The sequence below is a fragment of the Arachis duranensis genome, chromosome 8 (genome assembly GCF_000817695.3).
Source record: "Arachis duranensis cultivar V14167 chromosome 8, aradu.V14167.gnm2.J7QH, whole genome shotgun sequence".
Lineage (NCBI taxonomy): Eukaryota > Viridiplantae > Streptophyta > Magnoliopsida > Fabales > Fabaceae > Arachis > Arachis duranensis.
Genome location: NC_029779.3, coordinates 16,986,697 through 16,989,645, shown reverse-complemented (window position 1 = coordinate 16,989,645; position 2,949 = coordinate 16,986,697). Strand labels below are relative to the sequence as shown.

Below are 2,949 nucleotides of genomic sequence, written 5' to 3'. Positions count from 1 at the left end.
ATTAAGTCATTAGTTTTAATTAAATTCGAGAGGTATAATATAAGTGTAAAATCGTAAATCTTTTATATATTACATATAAATAAAATATTTAAATAATTTAAATAAAAAAATTTACTGTAATCACCATAAACATATACATAATGGAATTTACCGTTTAATTATCCAGCTATATATACTTAGCAAATTTATTACAAGTCCCCTGAAAGAGAGACTACGACAATAGACTCATATTTATTAGCATGACCATACAATTGATTTTTGGTTATATCTAGAAATTTATAATTTCATGAATTTTTTGCTTAAATTCTAGTGAAAAAACCGAACTAGCTAGTTAAGTTAGCGAGTTGGTCTCACTATATATGAAGAAGTCACATTTAATGGCAAGAACAGTGGTGCGATAAGTTCATTATTACCAAGCAAGCGATAATTTATATCCACAAAGGCATTTATATAACTGGTGTTCCCTGCTAGTGCCCCTTGGCCCTAATTAGCTTCCTAATAATAAATCATAAATGTTTGAAGCTAGTAGTAACAATTAACAAGTAGCATCTATAGTCAACTTTTCTTAACAAATTCTTATATATATCCAACCAACTACATACGCAGCTTCATTCTGGGGAAATATAACCCAAGTCTCAGATTTAAACAGTATTTGTACTTCAATTCTGTTCCGTATGCTGCGAAAATTCCACAAATAAACAACATAAAAAGTACGAGTTTCAAATTAATTAATGATTCTCCGTAAATATTACAACCAACTGATACACAACAAAACAATATAGGATAAAATGCATTGGGCGAAAATGCCACAAAAGAGAGAAGACATATATATATAAACGAAGTAAGTTTACTATATGTATAATAAGGGAATCAAAACGAAGTTTCCCTTTTTCTTCAAATGGCCAGTAGTTCAAGTTCAAAGCAAATTGAAAGGGAAAAAAAGAAAAAGAAAAAGAAAAAGAAATGTACATGGATATAGTGCTATTGCGGGGTTCGGTAGCTGAAATCTTCATGAAGAGGAGGATAAATCAGTGTGGTGTTGCTGCTCTCACACCACTCATTATTATTATTAGAAGCACCACCAGTTTCTATTATCTTCTCATCATTAGTTACAGCCATTTCCTCTCCGTAAAAGAACTCCAATCCATCTAACCTTTGTGGATAATTATTAGCAGATACCATGCAACTAGATGATGAACCAATATTATGATGATGATTTTCATAAGAAGGGAATTGATGAAAATTCATGATGACCCCATCATCAAGTGGTGGCCGCTGATAATCCTCATTAAAATTGTTGTTGGAGAATCTTCCTCCGAGCTTGATAAGAAGTTTCCTGAGAGAGTCTTGGTCGTTGAAACTGGGCTCTTCATTGTTGCTATTATTATTATCTTCTGCGTATGGCAACGGTGGTAATGGTGGTGGTGGTGGTGGTAGTGGCAGCATAGGCATATGCATGTGTGACCAATAAGTAGCAGTAGCAGATGATGATGATGATGATGAAAAATCCCCGGTAACACTAGTATTATTGGTTGTTGATGCTTGCTTTCTAGAACGTGGTTGTTGGTGGTGCTCTTTGTTATTAGTGCGGTGTTTTCCCAGAAGCTTCTTCTTCAGCTTGGTGTTCCAATAGTTCTTTATGTCGTTGTCTGTTCTTCCAGGCAACTGCGCTGCAATCACCGACCACCTATACATACACACAACAAAATTAGGGTTCATTTTCTTCATTGGAAACTCAGGTGTAGTCGACTTCACGTGAAGTTGATATCTGAGCCGTTAGATGAAAATTTAGTCAAATCAGTCAAATCATTTAACAGTTTTCAGCTATCAACTTTACGTGAATTGAACTGCACCTGAGTTTTCACCATAAATTAATTAATTAAATTGAGTGTACCTGCTTCCAATAGTAACATAGAGGCTGCAAATGATGTTGTCTTCTTCTTCGGAGAAACCACCGTGCTTGAGATTAGGGCGAAGGTAGTTGAGCCACCGCAGACGGCAACTCTTGCCACATCGCTTAAGCCCTGACATACAAAGCCAGCTAAGTATTGAATCAACTACTTTCAGAAGTCCATGAAAAAGTTTAAAATTCAAAATTAAGTTGTTGCAGAAAGAAACTGAAACAAATAAAAAACAATACCGATCTTTTGGGGCAAAGCAATCCAGTTGCCACCAGTGCCGTGTTGTTCGATGTAGGATTTGAGTTTGGAATCTTCTTCTGGGGACCATGGCCCTTTCTTCACGTTTGCTTTGTCACAGCAAGGTGCCCTACCCATCTGATCTGATGATCTTCCTTCTTAATTAGATCAGAAACAGATAATTAATAATCAAGTGTTTAATTATTGTTAACTAATCGCTGTATGTAAAACTTGGGGCGGATAAACATCATTCCAGGAAGGGAGCCTCCTGTAATATATATGAAGAGGAAGGGTAGTACGGTGTGTGGCAGAAAATAAATAAATAAATAAAAACATATATATTGTAAACAGAAAATTCCAGAATTCTAGTATTGCCAGAACAGGGGAATAAGGATTGTTCTTCTTGTCTTTCTCACACCCGAATATCATCGGTTATTCTTCCACATTTTTTTTTTGAAACTCTAGTAGTCTACTCTCCGCTCATACATTATTATCTGCGACACTACTTTATCTTATCAGTATTAGAGTATTGCTATATTTATTTATAGTACTACAATTAATTATTCAATAATGATCTCATTATTATTAATAACGTGGGGAATAATTAACTAGTAATAAACTAAAATTATGCTGCACCTCGTGTTTTAAAACATTACACTCTTTTTTTCTTAAAAAGTTTCTCAAAAAGCACAAAAGTGACAACAAAAAACTTGATTAGAAATGTATTGAAATGGTGTGAAGGGATATATGCGAATAAATTATTAATTTTTTATGTCACGAAACTATTTTTTTTTCAAAAATTTAAATTAAT

The 2,949-nt window shown here is 34.0% G+C and overlaps 1 protein-coding gene across 1 annotated transcript; it reads right to left on the bottom strand.

The window, feature by feature from the left end:
- Nucleotides 1–711: 711 nt before the first annotated feature.
- LOC107461108 (transcription factor RAX3) lies at nucleotides 712–2,631 on the bottom strand. The gene is made up of 3 exons (XM_016079573.3): nucleotides 2,141–2,631; nucleotides 1,895–2,024; nucleotides 712–1,687 (listed from the first exon to the last, which is right to left on the bottom strand). The coding sequence occupies exons 1-3, from the start codon at nucleotides 2,274–2,276 to the stop codon at nucleotides 982–984; spliced, it is 972 nt and encodes a 323-aa protein (XP_015935059.1). The 5' UTR covers nucleotides 2,277–2,631; the 3' UTR covers nucleotides 712–981.
- Between the last annotated feature and the right edge of the window lie 318 nt (nucleotides 2,632–2,949).

Excerpts from the sequence above, each read along its gene's own strand:
- LOC107461108 (XM_016079573.3), bottom strand. The coding sequence starts at position 2,276 with ATGGGTAGGGCACCTTGCTGTGACAAAGCAAACGTGAAGAAAGGGCCA. Across the intron at positions 2,025-2,140 it reads TGCTTTGCCCCAAAAGATCG|GGCTTAAGCGATGTGGCAAG; the intron begins GTATTGTTTTTT and ends TTTGTATGTCAG. Across the intron at positions 1,688-1,894 it reads TATGTTACTATTGGAAGCAG|GTGGTCGGTGATTGCAGCGC; the intron begins GTACACTCAATT and ends GTGTATGTATAG.